The 26,841-nt window shown below is 32.0% G+C and overlaps 1 protein-coding gene and 1 long non-coding RNA gene across 3 annotated transcripts; one reads left to right on the top strand and one right to left on the bottom strand.

Moving 5' to 3' along the window:
* Positions 1–10,958: 10,958 nt before the first annotated feature.
* On the bottom strand, positions 10,959–26,079 carry LOC133192154 (uncharacterized). 2 transcript variants are annotated; one of them, XM_061328065.1, is made up of 3 exons: positions 26,038–26,079; positions 18,479–18,588; positions 10,959–12,443 (listed from the first exon to the last, which is right to left on the bottom strand). In XM_061328065.1, exon 3 carries the CDS (start codon positions 12,433–12,435, stop codon positions 11,026–11,028), a length of 1,410 nt encoding a protein of 469 aa, XP_061184049.1. In that variant the 5' UTR covers positions 12,436–12,443; positions 18,479–18,588; positions 26,038–26,079; the 3' UTR covers positions 10,959–11,025. The 2 variants fall into 2 exon arrangements, with proteins under 2 accessions (XP_061184049.1, XP_061184038.1); XM_061328054.1 differs by lacking the exons at positions 18,479–18,588; positions 26,038–26,079 and adding an exon at positions 14,146–14,259.
* LOC133192156 (uncharacterized) lies at positions 13,818–19,261 on the top strand. The gene is made up of 3 exons (XR_009721790.1): positions 13,818–13,932; positions 15,920–16,016; positions 18,515–19,261. It is a non-coding gene; the product is annotated as an uncharacterized LOC133192156 (long non-coding RNA).
* Positions 26,080–26,841: the final 762 nt, after the last annotated feature.

Below are 26,841 nucleotides of genomic sequence, written 5' to 3'. Positions count from 1 at the left end.
AAATCTGCTGATGAAGAACAGCAATGCCATACTGACTCAGGTGAGAGTTTGGCCCATGGGCCTCTAGTTATAATGTTAACAATGTAATTATTCAGGTGTCAATTTGAAAAAAAAATTGCAGACAAACTTATTTATACCAGATATTTAATTTAATTGAATATTTACATGTATTACATATTTTTATAAACATTTTCAGTAGGTATGCACATCTTAAATCAATGTCTTGATGAAGGAGGCCATATTCCTTGGTCTGTGTTTGGGAACTGGAATGCCAATTAATAGAAGAGGCAGAGAAAAGATCAGTCAACAAACAGAAATGTCTATGAAGAAGGCCAAAAGAAAACAAAACAATTGAAATGCATACATGTATTGCATGCTGGTATTACTGTATCAGTACTAATTATTTGCAATCTTAATGTCACATTTAATGCATTGCTGATGCATGTAGTTACAATTAACATAACTGGTGTTATATTTGAAATTTAAGAATTTGTTTAATTGTTACCATATGTGCAAGTTAAAGTGAATTATATTTAACTATAAATTTTTAAGAATTTAAATGACAATTAATCGGTAATCATTTCTTATATATTTTTGGGTCACCTGAGTTTCTCAGGTGACCTATTGCTGTCTCTTTTCGTCCGTCGTCGTGCGGCGTGCGTCATCCGTCAGTCGTAAACTTTTGAACATTTTCAGCTTCTTCTCTGGAACCAGTGAACCAATTTCAACCAATTTTGGAATGTAGCATCTATGGGTGAAGGGGAACAAAAATTGTGAAATTTGTGGCTCCTGCCCCCCTGGGGCCTGAGGGGTGGAGCCAAAACCATCAAAATTAATGCAATCTTTAAAAATCTTCTTTACTCCTGGACATCAAGCAGTCAAACTGTTGGCATGACTGTAATAAGCATTGAGCCCTTTACCAAAATTGTGAAATTCATGGCCCCAGGGTCAGGGGTTCTGGTTCTAGGGTGGGGCTATATAGATATATATAGTGAAAGTGCATTATTTCTTTGAAAATCTTCCTCTCTACTCCTGGGTATTATTGAAACAAATTAAATACATAGTAATGATTAGCAAGGGTCAGGGGTTCTGGTGCTAAGGCGGGGCTATATAGATCACATAGTGAAAGTGCATTATTTCTTTGAAAATCGTCTCTACTCCTGGGTATTATTTAAACAAATTAAATACGTAGTTATGATAAGCAAGGTTGCCTCTTCCAAAATCGTGAAATTCATGGCCCCTGGATCAGGGGTTCTGGTGTTAGGGCGGGGCTCTATTGATTATATGGTGAAAATATTTTAATTCTTTAAAGATCTTCTTCTCTACACCTGGGTATTATTTAAACAAACAAAGTACATTGTTATGATAAGCAAGGATGCCTCTTCCAAAATTGTGAAATTCATGGCCCCGGGGACAGGGGTTCTGGTGCTAGGGCGGGGATATATAGATCCTATAGTGAAGGTGAATTATACTGAAACGCAAAAGAAACGCAACATTTTAGAGGGGAAAATTATATAAAGGATATAATTTTGTATCTAAAAAGTACGGATATCTTCAACATTGTAAGTATCGATAATTTAACGGTTGAATGATTTTCATGCCATAACCGGAAGTTAAGTTTGAGCCCGCTGAACAGAAATAAAAAAAGTGCATGTTTAACAAAAAAATTTGACAAAAATATGGGGTTTTAAGGGTTTGTATCTGTTAATCATATGTAATGCAGCAAAATTTCGCGAAATAAATTCTCCTTTCGTTTCCGGAAGAGATGCCAAGCCTTTCTGAAAATGAATTAAGTACGCATTTCAAATGCTCTAGCTGGAAAAGCTGAAAATAAAGGTGATGGAGAATTGCAGATGCAAAAATGTCCGACAACACGCCTCAACAGGCTCATACGTATCATTAGCATGAATGATAGTCCGTGGACCGGAAGTCCAAGTGTTACTACACTGCGCTAGGTTAGAGAAAATTAGACTTCATCATCTGAAAAACGGACATTTAAAAATGGCAAAGAATATTTTTTTCGCTCAGATCCCTAGATTGATGAACTTACTGCATCGTGGAAATCAAGCTGCAATTGCTGCGCATGACAGTCTTCCACGCTATAATTGAATGGCCGGGAAGGGGGGTGTTTTAACAGTCATGTGTTACTTTCTAAAGGTAAAAGGTAATCATTTAACATTGTTATCAAATCTTTGATGCTTTTAAATCGAGTTTAACTTAACTGTAACCAGTTTTGAAAATCATTATTTAAAAGGTTCAAATATTTGTACATTACTGCTAGTTGCGTTTCTTTTGCGTTTCAGTATATTTCTTTGAAAATCTTCTTTTCTGCCCCTGTGTATTATTTAAACAAACTAAGTACATTGTTTATTTGTTATGATACGCAAGGATGCCTCTTCCAAAATTGTGAATTTCATGACCCCAGGTTCAAGGGTTCTGGTGAGGAGGGGGGAGGGGGCTTCTATTGATTATAAAGTGAAAAAGCAAAATTTCTTTGAAAATATTCTTTTCTGCTTCTGCTTAAAAAGCAAAGAAGCTAAGTGTATAGTTATGATGAGCAAGAGTGCTTCTTCCAGAGTAATGAATTTCATGACCCCAGTGGGTCAAATGTGCTGGTGTAAGGGTGGGGCTGTTGATAATATAGTGAAAATGCATTAATTCTATTAAATAATCCTGTTTTGCTACTGTAGTAGTGTGGAATATATTTAATAAATAAATGTTTTAAATTAAATGTAAATAAATTAAACTACCATAATAGAAAAACATAAAATGTTGGATCCACCCCTTTATTTCCTAGCCCTACCTGTAAACTTGTACACCTGTATATAGATAATTAGTTACCTTAGGGCAGGTCAGAGGTTTTGGTGTTTTCTTGGTTTTCATTGGTAGTTTGTTTATAAAGTTGGATCTCATTGGTTTTATTCTTTTGGTCATTGGTTTTACCGCCAAAATATTCATTCTTTGTCTTGCTGAGAGATTACCAAGACTTCATTTTATGAACTCTCTCATGACCTTGACTTGGAGACTGACTTTTTCCACTTTTTGGTAAGTACTAACTTTTCTTTATTGCTAATAGTTAATTAACTTGTGTAGTCTGTAAATATGCAATTATAATAAATCCCATCTACACTTTATATTAATAGAATGAATGACCATGAGAGAAAGATATTTATTTTTATGATTGGAATTATTGATTTTGAAGATCAGTAATGTTATATATTGAAAGTGTAAATTGTTATGTTCAAGTTACACTATATATTTTATGATCCAGATATTTGGTTACTTTGTTCAAAGTGAACAGATGATTTTTTATTTTAATGGAATATATATTTTAATGTATACTGTATTAAATTACAGAGTCCATATACATGTTTATGACACCATACATTCATGTGGTAATTAAAGCCTTTTCCCACAGAATGGTGGGGAACTATTTATTTTAATTAGTAATATTTCTTTATGCCTTTTTATGGGAGAAAATATGTAATGTCTATGTATCAGATGTCAGAGTTATCTCCCTTAATTGAGAGTCGATGTACATAAAGATACATCTTGTCTATAATATATAATTATCAATATGTTATCTATGAGAGCTAGATGTATGTATAAATGATGCATTAATAGGATTGATTTGATGTGATATAATATTGTTGTTTTATTATATTTCAGGGCTATGTTAATATATACTGCTCACTGTGTCAATAAAATACACCTGAACCCTGACAGAGGCGTGCTTGTTTATTTACACAAACCCCTGTTACACTACTTAATGTTAAACAGATAAGCAGAGTGATTAGGTATGCTGAGCAAACTTATGGTCCCAGGGTCAGAGGCTCTGGTGTTTCTCGGGGGGGGGGGGGGGGGGGGGGCTCTATTGATAATTTAGTGAATCTGTAGTAAAAATGCATTATTTCTTTAAAAATCTTCTCCGCACTTAGGCATATCTGAGGCAAACAGAGTAAAGTTTTTATAAAGAAGGGTATTTTTACCAGATTTTTGAACATCTGGACCATTTGGTCAAATGTTCTGGTCCTGGCCAAGGCTCTATTAATTTGTATTCTACTGAGAGGAGTTATTCCCTTTTGCCATTTACTTTTGATAATTAATCACTGTAAATAATGTACTTGAAAGGTAAATGGAATAAGAGAATTATGCAAGAATTTTTATTGTCTCAAAAAGTACTTTCATAGTTTTAATGATCAGGTTGTAAGTAGTAGATAAATAAAAATGAGTCAAAAATAACTTGTCTTATTAATGTTCATCAAAGACCAAGAGAGGCCAATGTAAGAGATATCAACAAGGGATTAAAATAGTTCAGAAGCATTGATAATTTGTTAATATACTGTATGGTGATAGTGATAAATGGGAAACAGATTAGAACCTAATTTATGAACTGTTAATGAAAAGTAAGCCTAATTATTTTGTTTATCCTGATCACCCTATTTTTCTTGCTTTTTGGGCAACAAAACTTTACCTTTCAGTTCATTTTATACTCGATGCATCCTTTAAATTGTTGTATTACACTCAGGTGACCGTTAAGGCCCCTGGGCCTCTTGTTTTTTTAATAATGGCTAATTTTATCATACATAGATGAACATGATGAAATTGCATTGTTGTACGTTAAAAACAAAGTAAATGACTACAAACTGACAAAAAAGTGTGAATTTGTGTGTACATTTGTTCACTATTGTAATGAATATTTCTGCTCTTATAATGTGGATTGTTATGTTTATTTCATGGAATACAGTTTAAATGAAGTCACAGGCATATTTCTTAGTCTTAGTACTATATATATAGGGATGTCAATGAAGTCAGGGGCCTCAAACTTAGTGATAAATAGGGTGTCGGTGAAGTCACAGGCCTCAGACTCAGTTCTTTATAAGATGTTAGTGAAATCATGGGCCTCATACTCAGTACTATGTACGGTGTCGGTGAAGTCACGGGCCTCAGACTCAGTTCTATATATAGGGTGTCGGTGAAGTCACGGGCCTCAGACTCAATACTGTATAGGGTGTCGGTGAAGTCACGGGCCTCAGACTCAGTTCTATGTAGGGTGTCGGTGAAGTCACGGGCTGCAGACTCAGTTCTATATAGGGTGTTGGTGAAGTCACGGGCCGCAGACTCAGTTCTATATAGGGTGTCGGTGAAGACATGGGCCTCAGACTCAATACTGTATAGGGTGTCGGTGAAGTCACGGGCCTCAGACTCAATACTGTATAGGGTGTCGGTGAAGTCACGGGCCTCAACTCAGTTCTATATAGGGTGTCGGTGAAGTCACGGGCCTCAGACTCAATACAGTATAGGGTGTCGGTGAAGTCACGGGCCTCAGACTCAATACTGTATAGAGTGTCAGTGAAGTCACGGGCCTCAGACTCGGTTCTATGTAGGTGTCGGTGAAGTCACGGGCCTCAGACTCAATACAGTATAGGGTGTCGGTGAAGTCACGGGCCTCAGACTCAATACTGTATAGAGTGTCAGTGAAGTCACGGGCCTCAGACTCGGTTCTATGTAGGGTGTCGGTGAAGTCACGGGCCGCAGACTCGGTTCTATATAGGGTGTTGGTGAAGTCACGGGCCTCAGACTCAGTTCTATGTAGGGTGTCGGTGAAGTCACGGGCTTAGACTCAGTTCTATGTAGGGTGTCGGTGAAGTCACGGGCTTAGACTCAGTTCTATATAGGGTATTGGTGAAGTGACGGGTCTCATACTTAGTTCTTTATAGGTTGTCGATGAATTCCAGGGCATTATATCCATAATTACGTTAGCTCTAGACCTTACAAAATCGAGTTTACTATAAATATATACGTTCATTATTTTTGTGAATGTCAAAATTCATTAAATTCTTAAAAAAGACAGTAAGTTAGGCTAATGTTTTGACTGTTTATCAATACGTCAAGAAAAGTACACGTAAACGGCTTACGCATCAAAATGTGTGTTTACAATCGAAATCACGGGCTTCCCAACATTGAGTTCACGGGCTTATAGACTCTCCCTTCGTTGTATAGAACCATAACTAATTACCGGAACTTGTGCACAGCAGGTCCTAGGTAGCTGATTCTTTTCAAGTATGTCAATTTCGACGTTTCCTGAGTACTCCTCCACTGTCAGCGGAATCTTAAAGTTTTAAAATTCAGCACAAATGGTGAACTTATTATCACGTAGTAACCGACACTGTTTAATAATTTATAAGTGATTTTTTTTTTAATATAAAGTGAAATCTACCCCCTTCTGCATTCTAACCTGATTATTTTTTGATACTTTGTCGTTCTTCTTCGTGCTTAGTATAAAGAATTAAATAATTAATTATTGCATTTAATTGTAGAAATATATATCTTTATAGAAGAAGCACAACAATGCACACACACACACACAAAAACATGTCGTTATATTTTCTTCTTCATAACAACTGTCAGTGAGAGTTATAAATCTTGAATATAGTCCATTTCCCATTCATTTTGATCCCGTTATTCAAGGTAACGTGAAGATATTTTCCTTGTTTTGGCCAACCCTCTTGTGTACACAACAATACAAGGAACACTTTTGTATACATAACAATACAAGTTGAAGCAGCCTACATGTAATTCCTATAAACGATAACTCATAAATCGGCAATTTTTGGATAGTTTTTCACGTTTGAGTTACCTCTCCTTAAAACAGAGCATCGTACATATCAATTGAAGATAATTTGATTTCATAATGATTTAATTCAATGTATGAATAGATTATGTTCTATTTTGATAATTTCACGTACCTATAAATGTTTCTATCAAATGTTTTTATCATATATGTAACTTGAAAAATTAGTTGAAAGGCCTACAATACTATTCTCACTTGAATTAAAGCATTCTCTCGTCGCAGTTTTCATCAGAAACTGAAAATACTTTATTATATGTCGCCAACAGTTGGTGAAGGCAATGAAAAGGAAAATTTCTAGCATCTGCATCTTTAGTTTCACCCGCTTTCAAATTTCATTGTTCTGTGTTAGTTTCCCTTTTCATTTGTGATGTGAATGCTGAATTTAAAGAACAAATAAAAAATTCATCTGTTACCAACAACTATTTTCGGGATGTGTATTTTCAAACTGAATTGTCTACAGATTTCTCCGTTTACCCGATCATAACCAGGAGCACTCGGGAGGATTGCCCGGTCGACAGGGGATGTTTACTCCTCCAATGCACCTGATCCCATCTCTGATGTTTTCACAATTTGTTACGAAAATGTTAAATTTATCATATTCTGTTTTTAAATTTTTTTTTTTTGAAAATCGTATAAATAGTAGTTACATGTATATTATACTTAAACCCAAGATTTTAAGTTATTGACATTGAAGCAACTGCCATGCAGCAACAGTTTTTGATGAAGCAATTATTTTCGTCGTCACCGAGGAAAAGTAAATATTATCCTAGTCTTAAGCGTAAGTAATATATTTGTGTTGTGCAAATAGTTCCCTTGTAGTGTATTAAGTTTTTTTTTTCATTCAAAGGCATAGTTTATGCAAGCTCACATCCAGTAAAATTTGTAAATGAATTCAATTATTAAGTCCTAAAAAATGATAAAAAGTAAAATAAATTGGAAAAGGATATGAGAGAGAATTGACGGCGGCAACTTAACTGGATGAGTTAGTCTTTCAGCTCAATGACAAGGCACTTAAACTAATGAAATATATCAGAAATTGTTATCCATGTTGTTTGATTCCCCCATTTTTATCCCCTAGGACAGACCTCCCTTACGTAACACTTTTCTAGAATATTCTTATTGAAAAACTAATCAAAACTACTAAACATTTTTTTCTAAAGCAGGCCAGACAAAAATGCCTTTGGAAATGGGTCAAAATACAACAAAGACCGGTGTTCTGTTACATTTGTCGTTGAATTACATTTAAATAAATATTTAACAGTGCGACAGATTTCTTAGGATATTCCACTAAAAATCCTTGAATCGATTTTAAATTCTGGTGCTGTTTCCTGAGATTGTATTATTATTATTATTATTATTATTATTGTCCAGACCTTTCGTTCCATAAAGTCATCAAAATCACGGGTTAAAACTCAAATGTGACTGACCTAAGTTGATGAAAAATAGGTAGCAACTTTTCTTCAACGAACGCCTGACACTTTGAAGTGGAAAAAACTTACGCCCAGTGTAGCGGAAGACGTTTGCATAATTAAGATCTTTCATCACTGCTCAATGGCCCTGAGTGCCGAGTAAAGGTATAAATTTGAAGTCCTTCATCGATATATAGTAACGTCTTTATATGAGTGAAAGATTGAACGCACGTATAACAATATACGTACACCAAACAATATAAAGACATCCTTTCCAATTTTTATACTCTCTAAAATGAAGTGCTCTCTTATTTGAGACATGATTACATGTAATCACTTTCAGAAAAAATTTTATTTGACATCTGTAATATAAGAAATACCTCTGACATTACCTGCATTATGCATTTAGAAAACTAGAAATCTAAAATTCATATACAAGGAACAATAGATGCTTTAGAACGTAAACTATTTAGAAATACATGTGCTCCATGAACCTTGACGGTCACCTGTGTATAATGAGCTTCTCTTGATATGATCTGTCCTGACTAAAATAACAATGCAAAGAGCATAAAAATGACTGTGCTGTAGCCGAAGTTTGTATGTCTTGTGAAGGGTCATAATGGCAGTATAAAACACCACGTTCTTTAAAGCAAAAATAATGAAAATGCGAAAGTATATACATGTATGTGATAGTCTGACATATTCACAATGCATCCAGTGATTTTCAATGTGTAATTTAATTTTGCAAAGGTAGACTGTAATATTGTTTTTTCAAGACAACACTTGATAAGGAAGCTTCATATTTCCTCTAGACAGATGTAAAGAATAAAGAATGTATGTAGAAATGATCAGTTTTAACTCGTGCATGTAGTCTTCATGTGTTAACCTCTTTTTAATTTCTTACTTACTGATTAGTCAAGGAAGCAAATACTTTCCTGCTTCTGTTTAAGCAATGGCAATTTTCAAAGAATTATCAAAATTTATTAAAAATCATTTAAAATTATTTATATATGCAAAAAAAAAAAAAAATTCAGAATTCTTGAATGTTCTCAAAATAGCTGAGCTGTTTCCACTTATTAAAATAATGCTATATATTGTGAATTAAACGCAAGAGAAATTTCAGTAAAGCTAGCAACAAACATTACATTATCCTTATGACTTTTATTGTTGATTATTATTAATATATTTACAGTTCATCTTTGATATCTCAAACACCGATATCTCGAATACTATATGGATATGTTGAAGTGATTTGATGTCCCAACAGCTTATTCCTTAAGTATTTAACCCTGAATATCTCGAATCCTTGGATATCTCGAAGTATTTTCTCGGTCCCATTAAGTTCGAGATAACGAGGTTTGACTGTATTGTTTTTCAGTTTATGTTGCGTATAGTTTCTAAGTAAGTTTCAAACTTGATAATAGTTAATATTTCCCTGTAGACAAGGCAGAATCATTTTTTAAAAGTACATTGAACGGATGAGTTTGAAATGTTTTAAATGTTTTTGCTTCAATTTGTTTTCAGCAGTGTACTTCCAAAGTATTGAAGTCATTAATAACTAAAAGTTTTAAAGGTGTCATGGGATTGTAAATGATATACTTTTACGTAGAAAAATCCATATTTTATACCCAGTTTGGTAATGAAATTTAAATAATTAATGCCTTGGTGTTAGATCAAAGAATTTATTGAAGCGAAAAAATCCACAATGCACTGTTTTGTTTAAATATCTATACACACCCATTATTTGTGATCTATCACACACACAATGAACTGTATGGGGTAAATGATAATTTTCCTTACAGTCTCCTAACTTCATACAAAATTTTGATTCAAACTTTGGCGTGTAAATGTTGCATTATTATTATATAATAGTTGATAAAAGTTAATGATATTTATATTCAAGATCTTGTGTTTTTATTAGAAATATTTTGATTCTTATTAGAAAGCTTGTGTTTGTATTCGAAAAAGTCATTTATAATTTTAAAAAATCCCAAAAAACTATTCATATTTGATAAACTTATTATATATATGCGAAATCTTGTGATTTATATGCAAAATCTAATGATTTATATTTGATAAGTTTTTATATTCATATTCGAAATCTTGTTTTCATATTACAAAAATTGATTCACATTTCATTTTTGCATATGAATAACAAGTTTATGAGTTGAATGACAAGCTGATTGTCTACAAATTTTCCGTTTGTCCGATCATGAAAAGGAGTACACGGCGGATACAACCGGTCGACAGAAGATGCTCACTCCTCTATGGCACCTGATCCCATCTCTGTTTTTAGAGGTCCGTGTTGCTCTGCTCCCAAGTTGTATTGTTTCAATGAACTTTTGAGATTGATTACTGTTCGTTATCTCCATAAATCATGAATAACAAGTTTATGAAATGAATGACAAGTTGACAAAAAATAACAATTATCGAAAATAAATCACATAGTTTGGAATATCAATCACATGACTTTTTCATCTAAATCACAAAATTTATCGCATATATCCTGTAACTTGCATAATATTGTACCTTTATACACCATACTATTTGCACTTTTTGTTGATTGAAGTGAGGATTTTCATAATTTTGAAAATTGAAAAGTTTCAATATTCATAAATATTAATTTAAACTAAGATGATTCTTTCTCATTTCTCCCCTTTAAAATCATCATGCATATGAAACCTGTTATCGTTTTTAAGAAAAAATATATTTAACAAGAGGTAAATTTCATTAAACAATTCTTCCGAGTTCGACGTATATGACGATGGAGCATATGACATTTGATAGCAAGCGCTTAAAAGCTTCTAATTTACACTTATTTGAAAAATTAAATTGGAATCAAAATATCAACAGAAAAAATGAAAACATACACTCATATAGAGTTTTTTTTTTTTTTTTTTTTTTTTTTTTTTTTTTTTTTTTTTTTTTGGACATATATTGAAAATATTTCATATTCATAATGTATGTATACATAAATGTTAATCATTTTACTTTCATTTTAGATTTGCACATATCATTTATAATTGCTGACACGTGAGTTTGTATCACAGAAGGAGGTATGTGTGTATAATGATCGGGAAATTCATTATTACCATCCAAATTTTGCCAGTGTCTATAATGAAGATTTCGCCATCGAGCTATAGCCCTAAAATGGTGATTATCGGATGACCAGTATTTCGGATAAAGTTCAATAAGACCCCCATGTTTTGGTAGAAACAAAGCCAATGTTAGGCCTGCTCCGTGCATTCCTATAAGAATATCAGTGTTTGCAATTGCAGAGAGCTGATCTTGCATAGACAATTTATCAGTTTGTATGCTGGCAATGGAGTGAGTAGGGTAAAATTTTTGTAAAAACTGTTGTAAGTCTTTCTCGTTTTTTATTTTTCGACTTACAAGTCCTTTCGGATTTCGGGGATGCGCAACATAGTCCCTCCTCCAAATAAAAAGAATGGATAATTTATCACAATTTAGCGTTTTTGTCAACGGAATGTTATGTTTACTCAAATAGAAATGTTTGAATGATTCAATATGTGGTAGAGTTGGCAAAAAATGGTCATACATTGGACTTCTGTATCCCTGAATACTCCATATCAGAGACTTAAAATGCTTAGGTTTCTTTAACTGTCCAGCGCGTATGAATTCTCCAAACAAAGTAGTCCAGACAGAATCTAAGCCTCCTTGTGGATGACTGTCTACAAACAGAATGTTAGCAGTTAAACTTTCCACGTTAAAAAATAAAAGCATCAAAAATGCATTGTACCAGTCCGTCATAGTGTGATATATATTGGCGTATTCATATCGAGTCACTGCTATTGTAATATTGTGAACATCTTCTTCCAGTGAGGTAAATGTTAATGCAGGTCTCAAAGCCGAAATCCATTTAGCTAGGTGATCACTACTTGGAAACATATACTGGAAATTCTTATTTTTACACTGAATTTGAAAATAACCGGGCTTGAGTATTAAGAATTCCTTTTCCTCTGGCTGATTAATAACATTTTTGATTTCTTCTCCACCCGGAGGACCAGCGCTAAAGAAAGGATCCAGAAAAACGTCGCTTAATATGGCAAATAAATGGGCAAACCCCTTAAATCTGTTTTCGCAGAAAGAAGTTTCTGCTTTTGACCATTCTTTCAAGGTACTATCCTGAGAAATATGGATATTTTGTAGATACAATTTCTGAAAAGTTACTTTTTTGTCAATTTTGGAAACTTTATGCACTAGTTGAGTTTGGTACAGGGACCTATCGTATCCAAGCTGTTCAGTTTGGTACTTGGACCTATCGTATCCAAGCTGAGCCAGAGGTCCATGAAATTGTGTATAGAGAGAAAATAGTACCAACAGGTAAATAATCACTAACGTGGTCAGAAAGAGTTTCCACCGAAATTTCATACTGCATTCTGAAATTTAAAAAGGAACAGGTACTGTAAACATGTTTTGTTTTCAACAGACACGTACAAATTGTAGTTTTGTTTGATATTTCTAGAAGCCTTCTCTGACTAAATAGCCATAATTAAAATACACATAATAACAAAATGCACAAAATACCTGCTTAATGACTAGCACATGTACTGTTACATTTATATTCGTGACAGCGAGGCAATATTACAACATGATCAAGTGTTCAATGCGTTTCGCACCCTGTTATAGGGTTTATTTTACCTATTTTTTTGCGCTCTACGTTATAGATGATTTTTTTTTTATTTATTTTTACAAAACAATGTTTATGTAGAGCTTAGTTCTAGATGAAGATTGATAATGGGGGAACCAAATGTAGGAAGAATGATCAGTTACTTTGTGTGATACAAGAGATGTATATATATTAACTAGTATACTAGTATTTACATGTACATCCCTGGTGACACAAAATTTAAAACTGAAGAATACATTTGATATTTCTGATTTTCGTTTTAAACTGATTTAATAGTTATTGATAAGACTGCTGGTAAGAAATGAAAAAAAATAGAATTTACATTGTGAAAGATTCTTTTAAACATTTATTTCTTCCTTCAAAAAGAGAAGAAAGAGTATGTCTAAGAATTGCTTTCAGTTTTTTTTAGTTGAGATGAAATCATGCAGGTATGTCAATGAATTAATATTTATCCAGTTACGTTATTTTTCTTTAGACAACAGTGCACGTTCTGACACTATCTTCTAGAATACTTGGGGATTGACCATAGACTATAAAGTAGATAAAGTGTTAGATTTGATATTAGTAGAAATGTTCTCCAGATATTTTGAGATTCTTTAAACAAGCTAAGGCAATGAATTGATAAACATTAATAAACAAAAAAAAAATGTCATGTCAAAACTTTATTAAAATTCCATCCCAATCACGTACAGTGGCTTTTGTGCATATCATAATTACAAATTCATGTGACTTATTTAAAAAGATTCCTGAATACGGACGACATACTTCATCTTAAAAACACGTAAAAGTGAATTACATAAAAAAAAATTAAAGACATCAATCACTGTATTCTTTTCTTGTTTAAAGTAAATCTTACGAATTTTGATGCATCGGATGCGCATTTTAAACTTATAATGACGTTTTCTGATTGTTTTGGATTTTTGGATTGTACATTAATTTATGCATTTATGGATAATCTTTAAAATAAAAAATCAGTATAGTGTTTGGAGGTTGTTGAGGATGAGAATTATATATATATATATATATATATATATATATATAGAGAGAGAGAGAGAGAGAGAGAGAGAGAGAGATAGATATAGATATAGATGTGTGTGTGTGTGTGTGTGTGTGTGTGTGTGTTAAACATGTTAAACAAAGTTAATTCAAGGCTGTTTTGGTAATACTTGGTATGTAGGAAATAGGATCTGCAGATGTACAGAAGGAATGCATCGAGGGTGTGTCACACTTTACTATAGGTAAGGAAATTGGAAAATTGAAGATGAAACATTAACAAATATTTGTTGATATAAAAAAAGGGAACCAATACCATCATAAGAAGTATTTGACTTGAAAACTGTTATCAAGATCGTATAAAAATCAGGAATACTATTAATTTACAGAATATGGCAATCAAACATTACACTTCCCTACTAAATTATGAAGTTCTAAGATCTGGAAAATACACTTACTTCATTCAGAGATTAATGCCCTCTAAACACTCTAGCTGATAATATTCACAGATCTGAATACCTTGCAAAAATTATTGAGGCTGCCATGTCAAACTTCTCAGTGACGTCAGAATGTAAACACACAATTGCATGCTACATTCTTGTGGAAACTAGGACAACATTCAATAGAAATAATCTAAAGCATATTGCAAGAGAGAAAAGCAAGAAAGCATTGATACTTTAGCATTTCATCTATAATTAAATAGGGAGCTGGAATTTTATGAAGGCATTTTATCCACAATTTTGCTGTCATTTCTACCGGGCACATTATTATGCTGCTTATATTAACATATTTAGAAACATTTTTGCAAAAAAACAAAAACAAAAAAAAAAAAAACCAAAACGTCAAACAGTGCAAAGTTCTTCAACTGCATGGGTGATCGTAATAGTATTTATGCTTTTTTTTTTTTCTTTTTTTTTTAATTTTAAATTTTAATCAGGTCATATGAATCATTTTACCCTGTAGGATATTCCTATATATATATATATATATATATATATATATATATATATATATATATATATATATATATATATATATATATATATATATATATATATATATATATACTGTATAAGGTATATTCACAACTGAACCAAGGGTTGCATTTGGGGAACAATGGATGGGCTTGGACCAGTGGAAAATAAATTAATATAAGCATTTTATCTGTCCTTTGGTATAGATGTTAAAATGCCATGCAAAAATGTCCATTTTTGAAACTTCATTAAATAACGTTGTATAAAAAGTTTTTATTTTATTTAAACTCTGCATCAATTATATTCTTATTTCCAGCTTTTTTAACCTTTCCAACCCTTTGTATACAATCACAACCTGAAATGGCGCTCTTGGTTCTGGACTCTAAAAAACAGAATAAAAAATTCAGCCCTCCGTGTATTCTCCCCTTTAAAGCTTTTCATTTCTATTAAAAATTTTAAAAATGCCAAACTGAAATCTTATGTTACATTGGTAAAAAAAAATATCATAACAGAAATTGAAAAAATTTTGGTTTATATCCGTGTAGGAGCAAACAACTTCTCAAGTGGTTAAATTTCAATAACGTGAAACGACAAAACTTTTAGCCCAGCATATTTCACCCCTTTAAGATGAAAAAGAAAACAAAAGAAAACATTCTGTATTAAGTGCAAACGTAGGAGAAATCAATATGCACGGTAACATTATGTTATGTGATCAATAAAGAGGGTTACAGATTTTACAATATTATCAATAAAAGAATTGCAAGTAGACAAAGAAGGAATAAAAAAGTTGAATACCCAGGTTGAAATGTAGAACCATAACTTATTTTTATTTTATAAGAAGTTTAGTAATAGACGCACCTTATTGAAAACTGTTAGAGAAAATTATATTGTATGCAATGAAAAGGTTTAAAAGTTCAGAGAATGTAATTTTGAAAGGTTTTTAATCTACTTGATCATTTTTTATACTTTATCATCGATTAGTCGGGAAAAAAATTAATATATATGTAAATTTGAATAAGAGTTTCTAAAAATTCAATTAAAAACGTACAAGTAAAAATATCTTAAATGTAAGCGTTTTCACCTATCTACTTAAGCTTTTTCGGAAATAATAAAGGCTCTCCGGATTGACACTGTTGGAGTAATTTTCAGTTTTCGAGATGCTTAATGTTGTTTATACACCATGTCGTTGTCCAGACTGTCCCGTGTCTCGTTCATGATTTTAATTAAATGATCATTGAACACTATGGACTTATTACAGGTATGATGGGTACAGACCTGTAGAAATTCCAGATACAAAGGCGGAGTAAGCGTCCTGTCGACCGGTCACACCTGCCGTGAACCTATGTATTGATAAGGTAGACGGAATATTCACTTCTCAAATTTTGAATAAGATCAAAAACCTTACAATTGGTATGAAATAGTTTTGTACTTTCAACCTCCCTGACAACATGGAAGTCATGGATTGCTTTTTATTATTGTATATTTAATGTAATTTGATTGTAATCTTTTGTTTCACAAAGCATTACAAGTGAATATAATTGATGGAGAATAAAAAACGTCATGATGTTTACCGATCGGTGCTTTAATTGTATTATTCTTATATGTTTCGGATATAATGAAGGCTCTCCGGATAACATGGAAGTCATGGATTGCTTTTTATTATTGTATATTTAATGTAATTTGATTGTAATCTTTTGTTTCACAAAGCATTACAAGTGAATATAATTCATGGAAAATAAAAGACGTCAGGATGTTTACCGATCGGTGCTCTAATTTTATTATTCTTATGAATTATGTTCCCAAAATCTTTATATTTAATAGAAGGTAGGCTATCAGAACTTTAGATACAAAAATTTGAAATGGAAATCCTGAACTCGATCCTTTAACCACGTCTTCTCATTATATACCTCAAAGGAGGTCAATTCTCTCTCATAATTATTTTTTAGTAGGATTAATATTCTAATGTATATTAATACCTTAAGTATCTAAAAGGGGGAAAAAATTTCTGTGTGTAACATGGATGTTCCCCCTAAGTTAATAAAGAATTCAAGACTTAATAAAGTTCATAGAATTTCACTACAAATGACAAAATATCTTTTACACAAGAAAAAAGGCTAGATTTATTTGAAAATTAATGTCTGTTTCTTGGGAAATGCACAAAATAAGCAGAGAAGAAAGTCTACGTCATCATTTTTGAAAATTTCAAGTGAAAACTTAATCATAAGAATGAAATATCGAGACACTGATACGTACAACTAAATACAAATCTGTGAACAGGTCATAAAAAATTCAAAATGACAAATCACAAGATATATGAAAAATTCAGAATTTTTTTTTCTGAGAAGCAGTTGTCTATGATGTCAGAAAGTAAGGAATGGTTAAATAAAGCAAGAAACATTATACGTTTTGATGCTAATGGTTTTGTAAAATTTTGTGATTTTGATTTTTTTTTTTTGAAATTTCCTTTAGGTTTTTAAGAATTCAGATTTGATTTAGACCACTTTTTGAATATTTTGTAGCGAAGTACAACTGAAGTTTCTCCTTCAGCGAATATTTTTGTGAGTAAGAAAGATAGTGAATTCTTGGAACATCTACTGGATCCTACAATGTATCTTTGTTCAGTATTTTTGGAATTTTGGAATGTAGTTTAGGCACGGTAAATCAATTTTACTTCCGCTCTCTGGAATATTGGAAGTATTTGAAACTGAAATGTGATTTTGAAGAATTTTATCCTTTGGAAGGGAACTGTGAGAATAAAGAAGATTAGAAGCTTCTAACTTGCCATTTTCATATCTGGGTTGCCTTGTATTTTGAAAGCGAATGAAATTAATTCCACCTCCTATTTTTAATTATATTTATCAATTGAAGGGAATAGGTTTTTTCATGAGACTAAAGTTAGTTTGCTGTATCCAATAAACCATTGAAAATAATGGTTTGGAGTTATACATAAATTGAAGTGTATGGTTGTTTCTGCATAAAGTCTGCATAATTTTTTGTAAATTACCGCTCCTTCCAATGATATATCACGACATTCAGTAGGATAATCAAACACTATGTTGTCGGTTCGATTTCTGTGTGTTGAAAGTAATTCTCAAACTTTTGGGTTATAATTATTTGAAATTTTGTGCTGACATCTTAAATTTGTTTGTTTGCATTTGCCCATGACATAAACATAAATTCCTAAATGTTTGAGTTGTATTTCTAAGAAAGTGATTTATTTATCCCGTATCCTCCTTCCTAGCATGTTGCTAGATCCTTTACTGTGCAAAAGAGCTGTAGTCGTACTGTATAATATAAAACCTTTTTAACTATTTCCTATGCAACAACAAGCTATCGTACGCTTTAGGTATTTTAAAAAAAATGAATAAAGAATTGGGGAAGGACGGTCTCACCACTTCAATAAATTGAATAGTTGATCTGGAAGAAAATGGGGTCTTTATTTTTTGTATCGCTAGTTTTAATGATCTGTTTCCACCAGATTTTTATGTCATTTCTACTGAATTTTTGAGTCATCGCTTCATTTTAAAGCTTGTTTGACATCAATGATAAAGTATATGTGGTCTGTACTGAAGTATGAGAACACTGTATTTTCTAATACTCAAACTATGTGGAGATCACATATTAAATATAAATACAAAACTACATTTTCATAATATGATTCAAGGTAAAGATGCCAACACAAAATTTTGAATAAATAAACCGCCCTTAACGTGCAATTCAACAACAGTGAAGTATTTGACTTTTCGCAGATAGGAATGTTAAATACATAGCAATCAAAGGTGTTAAAATCAACAACAAATGAACAAATAAAACTTACTTTTTAACTGAATGGACCTTTGTTTCTGTTTTTCAGTACATGATATGTCTTATCGATAGCTGGATTGGAAAGCCATCGACGGATAACAGTATAAGCACCTCGTCGACAACCTATTAAACAGAGACAGGATACTGCGAAGTACTAGGCTGTGCAAAGTGTAATAAGATCAAAAACATCTCGTTCCGTGACATAACTTCAAATACACATCAGATTTAAAACAAAACAGTTATATGCCTTCTTAAGAATTAAAGCGACAAGTTTGAGGACGCAATTGTGAAAATGTCAGGTTCAAAGTTAACTCATTTTATAAGTGAGTCAACACAAGCTATAAGAAGTGCCATACAGAATATATATTGGAAAGGGGGGGGGGGGGGAGGCACTTACGGATACACATGGTACAGTATATAGTCGGTAGCATTTGAGAAATACACACACAAGTCATAATTTGAGCAACAACAAAGATACGAACCATTCATACATGCGAAAGTATATATATTTATGTGCATAACATGGATAATCATTTATATTGCCCTATTTGGGATCGCTTAAAGATTCGATTCTTTTAATTGAAACAATAAGCACACTGCTTGTTGCTTCTAGTTAGTCTTTCCTTAGTTTATTTGATTATGTCAAAATGTTTTAAGCTAGATGACGGGGTTAGGTTTATGGTTACAACAAAAATTAAATCTTGTCTGCTTGAAAAAATGCTTGATCGATTCATTGTGTAGATTACGTCTTCTTTGTGTATTGATTTTTTTTATTGATTAAAAGGAAGTTATTTTTTGTGTTTTGTATAAATTTCTTATTTATCTTAATCTCTGTTCATCGAAGCGTAAGCAATAGCAATGAAGAATGTTAAAACAAGAACAGTTTTTGATTTATATATTCAAGTGAGTTTAGATTTAATACAATTCATAAAATCGGAGAAAGTAAAGACCTTTCTTTACAAATAAATCTATGTTTTATATGTTCTAGACATTGTACGCAAGAGACCCATTGTTGATGTAGAATTATCTAGTTTGTCAAGTTTCTAAATATAAGCTATTGTAAAAACTAATCATTTTATATAATTCATTCACTGCGTACTAGACCTCTCTGGCAATAATTATTAAGATGGGTCCACTTTTGATCTTGATCTTACTTTTCCATGATGTTTCTTTTGTAAAAGTGAGACTGAGAACAAACATAGTCTCATCTAAGTTTTAAGACTCTGGAGCCTGAAGCTTTAGGTCAGGCAATATTTTAGTTAACTCTAATAGACTTGAAAGCTATCAAAACGAAATTCCATGTAGCTCACCTATGTGTGTACCATAGAAAGATTCACAATTTCAAATAGTTTGAATGCATTTTCTTGAAGACTTTCATATGCAACGTTAAATCAATACAACTAGTTATATATTAGTTTTAATCCCACTTTTCTTTCTCCGTTTCCTATCACAACGTCAGGAGTCATGAATCCACTTGTGGTCATGGTACCCCTGACAATTTTTTTTCCGGTCAGCTTCTCTCATCAAAAAGCAAATTGGAACTTTCATAAGTTGTCATAAAAATTAATCAGAAAGTAAGCAGTTGACATCTCAGGTTGTTTATCTCAGAAAGGTTTATAAATGGGATTGATCGAAAGATAAGAAAAACAATCAGGATTTGTAATTTCCCCGAAAGACATCACTTCAATTAGCCAGTTTAAATCGGAAGAAATGTGTTAGGGGTCCCACAACCACGAGTGAACTTGGGACCCCAGACGTTGTAAGGATGCGTTCAGCTAGGTACTCAACAAATATATATAAACAACCAAGATGGCAAAATTTGATGAATGTATCATTCAATGATTGAATGTATAATAAAATAATTCTCGTTGATTTTTTTTTTTTTGAGTCAATATGATGATTAAACTAATCTTGGCTTCAAGTACAATATTCTCCCATTGGTGGCTCGGTAAATATTGTACTCCTTAGGTGGTAAATCATTGTTTTGACCTCAAAATAGCAATAAATGTATATAATTTTAATTAGTTATGGCCATTCATACTTGTCTAAAATATATGACACAAAAGTATTTATATCAATAACTTAGGTTTTCTAACGTAGATGAGACACTCTCTTAAAAATGAGAAGTCAACTATTTTTTTTTCTTAAAATTATATAAACTTCGACGAATTTGAAAAACATTTATGTCTATGCAATTGTATGAAAATCAGTCATTGAATATATCGATTAATACATTGTAGCCTTATCTGTATTTATTAATATAAATATTTCTAGCTCATTTTTAGGTATTTTTTTCCTTGAAGTATAACTTGTGGATATTTTCACCAGAAATTTCGAAACGGAAAGACCATACATTCCAAGCTCGCTTATGCATTAGGGGACACGAGGATACTTATATGTGGAACGCCTCCTTCTTTGCTCCAAGAGCACAATGTATGCAAAAATGTCCTATTTTTGTGTCACACAATGGGAAACACTTTCAACTTTTGGGCTACAAGTACTAATGTGTACAAGGGCTGAAGCATTTTTTAAATCTTTTGAAGAAAAAGCTAATTTCATTTCTTCCTTGACGTAGTGCTTTCACGCTTTACATCCTTTTCTTTCCTGAATATTTCGTGACCTCATTTCCTGTCTTCGGAAACTGCACTACATCCATCAGATAGCGGACATCCGGCGAACACAATGTTCTTCTTTGTAAAGAGCGCTATCGAAAAATAGTACAAATTGTTCAACCATATATTCTTACACTGTTTAGCTTTTACTTTGTGGAACCTACAGAAGTGACAATTCTGCTCTTTAAATACACCTGTGATTATTAATACTCGATGAAATTAAAGGCCTTTTTTATAAAACCAATTCAACATCATTTTGATCTATTCAGAATGGACTACACGAATTGAAGAACCTCATAAAGGATTTAATTGCAATGTTTTAAAATTGTACTTAAATGAAGCATGCACTTAAAAAAACATATGCTATAATGAGGTCACTCGATTCATTCGGTTGACCTATTGCTATCTGTTTTTGCTATCGGCGTTTGTCGTGCGTTCACATTTGAACATTTTCAGCTTTCTTCTTTTGTAATAAACAATGAGCATTTTACTCAGATTGCGAAATTCAAGGCCCCATGTTCAGGGGTTACTAAGTTAGAATGGGGCTCTATAAATCAGATAGTGAAAGTGCATAATTACTTTGAAAATCTCCTCTGCTCCTGGGCAATTATACGTAGTGCATAGTTATGAGGAGTAAGGTTACCTTTTCCAAAATTGTAAAATGTGAAGCACCAGGGTCAGAGGTTCGGTCTGGGGGATGTCTTTTGATTACATTGTGAAAATGCGTTATTTCTTTGAATTTTTCTTTCATGCTTCTGCATATTAAGCAAATAAATTAAGTGCACGTTTATTATGAGCAAGGATGTCTTTTCCAAAATTGTGAAAAAAGTGCCACCATGATCAGGGGTTCAGATATTTTGTACGGGAACTCTGTTGAATGTAAAGTGAAAATGCATTGTTTCATTGAAATCTTATTCTTTGCTCCTGGGCTTTAAGCAAGCAAACTAAGTATGTTTGTTATAATGAGCATTATTGCCTTTTCCAAAATTGTGAATTTTATGGCCCCTAGGTCAGGTTCTGGTGCTAAGGCGAGGTTTATATTGAAAATCTTCTCTGCCCCTTGGTACGTATGAGATAACACAGTGCATGGGTATGATGAACAATGGTGTTACTTCCAAAATTATGAACCCAGGAGCAGGAAGATGATAAAGTGTGCCTCTTACAAAATTTTGATTTTCATAGCTCTTTGGTCATGGGTCTGGTGCAAGGGTGGGGCTGTGTTGATTTTATCGTGAAAACACATTATTTCTTTGCTTGTTCTGATAAGTTCATTAAATTTTATAATAGATAAGTTTATAAAAAAAAAAAATAGAGAGATTCCTATGTGATCGACTTTGTGCACTGAACACATATGTCGTTCAAACTGTAAAAAAAAAATTCAATTTAAGAAATTTTGTTAAAAACATTTTCAAAAATACATTAGTTTGTATCAATTTATATCAAACTATTTACCCCATCTTTTGCCAATTTAAACAGTAGAAAGACCAAATAGAGTGTAAAAAGTCAAATATCATTGACTTTTATGTTTAAATTTTAGGTCAAAATTGCTGCAATATGTGGTTGTAAAGATATCATAAAGCTCTCAAATACAATGCAGTACTTTCCGGGTTCTCAACATGACAGATTTTACACGTCCTCAGACAGTTATCCTCTAAATAAATGTCATTACTAAGTTACTTGTCTTTTTTTTTACAGCAAGCCCCAACTGTCTGCATATCTATGGCGGCATTTTTCTGCACCCTACATACAAGATAAATTATGTCAACATGCAAGAAAAATATGTCCACATTCAAAATAATTATGTCGACATGCAAGTTACACATACAAACTGTATTTTAACGTAGAACCTACGTCGTATGACGTCATATTGTTTAGAGCGTCTTTTTGGTGCTAGATCCATTATGACGTCATAATTAATTTAATGTTACTTTTTCCCGTACTTTCTCCAAGACTGCCTCTTGTAATGAGGTTACACAGCTGTGGTAATGTAAATGGCATGCAACTATTTTGAAGGAAATCAAAAATCCTAAGAAATCTAAATATAGTATGAAATATATGGAGAAAACGACCAGTATTATACAAAATCTTGATGAAATGTATCTGAGTCAAAGATCTGTTAAAAATTGTATGTAAATTTTGTAATGTCTATCATGAAATGATGTGCATTCCCTTTCATAATTATTTCTTTATTATTCATAATGGTTGGTGTATAATGATAATGTTTCCCTAAAATATTATCTTTTAAAATAAAAAAAATAATTACATTTTAGGATAAATATTCACATTGTTAATCTGAACAAAACCCTAAAACAGTCATTTAATAATTAAATCCTGTGTCAGTGCAAAAAGGTCAACAAAAGAAGTATTAATAAATAGAGTGTCTCTCATTCGTTTGTGGCGAAAGATATATATATTTATCACTTTTTGTAATTATTTAGGTATGTTCTTCATCATATTAAAGATTGAAAACATTCTGACAAAGTATTTTGAAAAATATTTACAAATTTAGGTGGTAAATTGACTCAAAAAATATTGAGCAAATTTGCCTATATCAGTTGAAATGTGGACTTAATCTTTTATGTCAATTGAATAAAAAAGAATTTATTCTTGAATAATATTGCTTAATACGGTTCAATTAATAAAGTCTGTAAACGACGATGTTTGAAGAAGTATTTTTGTGATTTCCTATATTCTCTTTATGACCAGTACCCCTAAAAATGGCTGAAAATATGAAGTCGCAGTGTAAAATTATCATTCCAAGTTGCACAGGCTGTACTACATTTAATAATAAGGAAACATACCATATATTTTTAACTGATTGATAAGCAAGTGCTAATTTATCATTTTGAAAAGTTTGAAAATCTTGTGACAGAGACTTTTCCGACATAGGTTCTACCTTAAGAGAATCGGATTTTAATATGGGAAAATTTTCTTACTAATGCCAGTGTCTGACATCATAGAAGCAACATAAATACGTTGACATGCTATATAAATATGTAGACATGCATCTTATTTATGTTGAAATGCAACTTAGTAATGTCAACATGCGAGTTAATTATGTTAGCATGCAAGATATATATTTCAACGTTCGAGATTTTTATACCAACGTGCAAGATAATTATATTAACATGCAAGATATCTATGTCAACATAATGCATGATAATTATGTTAACATGCGATTTTTATGTCAACTTTGGGATAAATATGTTGACATGCAAGATATTTGTGTCAGCATGCAAGATAATTATGCTTACATGCAACTTATTAATGTCAATATGGGACCTTTATTTTTCAACATGAGAAATAATAATGTTGACATGCAACTTATTTGTGATAATATGCGACTTATTTGTCAACATGCGAGATAATTATGTTGACATGCAATATAATTATGTTGACATGAAAGATAATTATGTTGACATGCAAGATAATTATGTCGACATGCAACTTATTTATATTAAGATGCAAGTTTACTCCAAATTCCCTTTGAAAATGACCAATTTTCATATCAACTTTAAATGTTGCATGCTGACATAAATAAGTCGCATGTCAACATAGTTAACTTGCATTTTGACATAAATAAGTCGCATATCAACATGATCTTCTCGCATCTATACATAAATATCTTGTATATTAACATAATAAACACACATGCTGACTTAAAGAAGTTGCTTATTAAAAAAATAACTCGTATGTTGACATAAATAAATTGCATGTCAAAATAATTATGTTACATCTTGCATGTATGATGTCAAAAACTAGCGTTAGTAAGAAAATTTACATATATAAAAATCAGATTCTCTACACAGATTGGTTACTTGCATGATGAAAACATTTTTTTCCATGTAGACATAATTATCATGCATGTTGACATACTTTTCTTGCATGTTGACATACTTTTCTTGCAAGTTGACATGTAGGGGGCAGAAATGTGCTTCCATATATATGAATTATAATAATTTGAATTTTAAAGTAAAAGTACTTTGATTCACTATGGTAAAAACTGAGAAATCAGATCACTAGAGTAAACTATAATTTACTCAGCATTTTTGGTTAGGGATATCTACCTATTCAGCAAATCTTGGTCATTTTGTCTCTGCAAATCTTAAGATTTTTAAAAATTCTTTTCTGAATCTATAATCAAATGTCTTCCATGAAAAATTACGAAATCAAATGGCCTTCATTAAAAATTATATTTCTTCTCTTAATTCTCAAGTTTGTAAATAATTCATACTTTGAAGGTCTGTCTATCATTATAAGCTCAGTTTTCTTTTAAATCTTGATCAGTGTCTCTTTACAAATATGGACAGTTTTTTCCTATCACGCATGTCAAGGCAGAAATATTATCTGATCACTATTCACAAACTGAAAGTCGAATTGCATAATAGTTCGAAGAGGGAAGTTATGACATTACCTAAAACTTTTGATAATTATGATAATTAGAACTTGTTTCCAAAGATTTGGAAAATGCATACATACGTGTAGTTTTTATTTCACAGAGTGATTAACTTTATACATGTAATTTTTCAATATTTCTCCAAATACATATCTAATGTGTCTTTTTTACTAGATAAATTTTCTTATTTCATTTAAACACATGAATAACCATGTCAAAGGAAATGTATAAGGTAAACCAATACGTGCCTTTCATACGAACCAATAATGAAGTCTGCAACAATTACACAGTACTTTACTTGTTGAAGCCTGAAGTTTTACCAATTATAAATTTGATATGCGAAGAACAAAATTTGAGAAAGTGAATTAACACAGGCGACCATTAATGGTTGCCTAAGCTTAACACGAAAGGACTCGGGTTTTCCAAAGCATGATCTTAACTATGATTCTTTGCAGAGATGAAACAAAATTATGGTAAACCCTTCATAAAATCAAAGCAGAGAAACATCTGTCAATATGTACTTGCCTAAGAAAAAACAACAGATAAATATGTAAAAACACTTACTTTCCTATCATGAAAGTCAAGTTTTCCTTGTTGCTTTTTATATAAGTCTCGTTGCAGTGCATAACTGCGTATGCGGATGTATGAGGGTTGTAAAACTCAAGTATCTGAACGGCACTGGGCTTTTAAACAAATGTTTATTGTGAATAAGTGGTGGGTAAAATACATGTACAGCGAAAAACAAATACGGCTTTTATTACAACAATGTAATTGCCCAATCTCAGTGTCAGTATATATCCTTCTGGCTTCGGCCTCGTTATTATTTTTATTTTCTGAAATACTTTGAATCACAAAAGGACAATACGTAGTTGTCTCTACTGACTTCTTATTACACAAAAAACATTTGTTTTATAACACGGGATCAAAAATATGATTTTACGAATCTTAACCCTATATCAGAATTTTGAAAAATCCTTTTCTATCAAATATTAATTAAGCGAAGCATTCATTAGTCGTAATTAATTACACTACTAGATCAATTTATATAAAAAAAGAAATATTACTATGTAGAAAAGATTGGAATAGTTATAATGATTCACTGTTACAATGATCGATAAAGCCAGCGGGAATAAAAATGTTATCAACTTCATCACAGCGTTAGGACATCTCTCGCTAACATAATTAAAATGGGAATTGTATTTTTTTTCTTTACCTGACTTCGTCATTGGATTAGAAATTGATTCAAAGACGAAACTGATCAGGAACACCATGAATAAAACATAATTTCCTCAACCTGCCTACCTGGCATGATATTTTTTTTTCCAATATTTGTTTTCTATGTTTTCTAGTACTTTATATAGCCGCTAT

The sequence above is a fragment of the Saccostrea echinata genome, unplaced genomic scaffold (assembly GCF_033153115.1).
Source record: "Saccostrea echinata isolate AGI-Se365-2 ecotype Australia unplaced genomic scaffold, CSIRO_AGI_Sech_v1 ptg000001l, whole genome shotgun sequence".
Lineage (NCBI taxonomy): Eukaryota > Metazoa > Mollusca > Bivalvia > Ostreida > Ostreidae > Saccostrea > Saccostrea echinata.
The sequence above is the reverse complement of the archived record's forward strand: the minus strand, read 5'-3'. Positions and strand labels throughout refer to the sequence as shown.